The sequence below is a fragment of the Dictyostelium discoideum genome (assembly GCF_000004695.1).
Source record: "Dictyostelium discoideum AX4 chromosome Un chrUn_00036, whole genome shotgun sequence".
Lineage (NCBI taxonomy): Eukaryota > Evosea > Eumycetozoa > Dictyosteliales > Dictyosteliaceae > Dictyostelium > Dictyostelium discoideum.
Window position 1 is genome coordinate 37501 of NW_003102029.1, and position 1188 is coordinate 38688.

Here is a 1188-nt window from a genome sequence, read left to right on the forward strand (position 1 = left end):
GGGTCGGTAAGGGCTGGCTGACGGCAGATGGTCGTTTGTCCATAGTAGGTTGGTGGTCATGAGCTAGTGGCAGGGGGTCGTTTGTTCATAGGTATAGGCATAGGCCAATAGCAACTGACTGTCAGCATACGGTCGTTTGTCCATAGTGAGTCAGTGGTCATTAGCTGGCAGCATACGGCCTCTAGCTCATAGTAGGTCAGTGGTTGTCGGCTGGTGGTAGTATACGATCTTTTGCTCGTATTGGCCTGAGGTGTGTGGCAGGCAGGCAGAGAGTGTATTGTTTTTTTAATGCGATAATTAAATTATAATGGCCCAAGACCCTCAATTCCAGTCTTGGGCCTTTTTTTTTCAAAATTTTTTTTTTTTTCAATGCACAAGTAGGTTTTAAAATTGAAATGAGCCCATATTAGGTTGTTATTGCCCTCATTAAATCCATAATTGAATTCTATATCGTTTATGGGTTTTTGGTATTTTAAAAATAAAATTTTGGCATCAAAGTATAATGGTTTTTAGTTTTGTTGATTTTTTTTTTTTTAAAAAAAAAAAAAATTTAAAATTAATCTTAGATGGTAAAATGCTCATAAAATTATAAATTATATATGAAAATATGTATAAATTAATTATAAATATGAAAATTATTAAAACTCTCTATCGGTTGTCGAGGAATTTCTTTGGAACTTGTTGAAACGACAACTTTCGTAAAGAATCGGCCTAATGTTACCATTACCATCATCTTGCATGATAACGCAACATGAACCTATGTCACTTGCATCGATATAAACATCAAATGATTTCGTGAAGTCGGATTTAGCTAGAACCGGGCTGGAGTGATTGCTTGCTTTAACCGTTTGATGTCTTCTTATTTCTCGTCTGTGATTGTGATTCTTGTTGTTCTAGTACCTGTGAGAGCTGTTAATCTGGCTGTGAGTTCGGAATAGTTTGAAATGAACCTCCTCAAGTAGTTACAACTTCCAAGAAAAGATCTTATTTCTGTGACAGTAGTGGGAATTGGTAGGTTGTTAATTGCTTCCACCTTATCTAAAACTGGTTTGAAACCATCTTGATATCACATGACCATAAAAATTGACAGTATCCTTGAACAGTTCAGCTTTTTTGAGGGCTATGAAAACTCTCTCTTTTCTTAATTTCTGTAGAACCGTGTTCACGTGAGTAACGTCTTTGAGAAGA

At 36.3% G+C, this 1188-nt stretch overlaps 1 protein-coding gene across 1 annotated transcript; it reads right to left on the minus strand.

The window, feature by feature from the left end:
* Window positions 1-638: 638 nt before the first annotated feature.
* Window positions 639-870, minus strand: DDB_G0294400 (hypothetical protein; the record flags this gene model as incomplete). The annotated part of the gene is made up of 1 exon (XM_628704.1): window positions 639-870. A coding segment is annotated over one exon (232 nt), but the record flags the coding sequence as incomplete, so codon positions are not given.
* Window positions 871-1188: the final 318 nt, after the last annotated feature.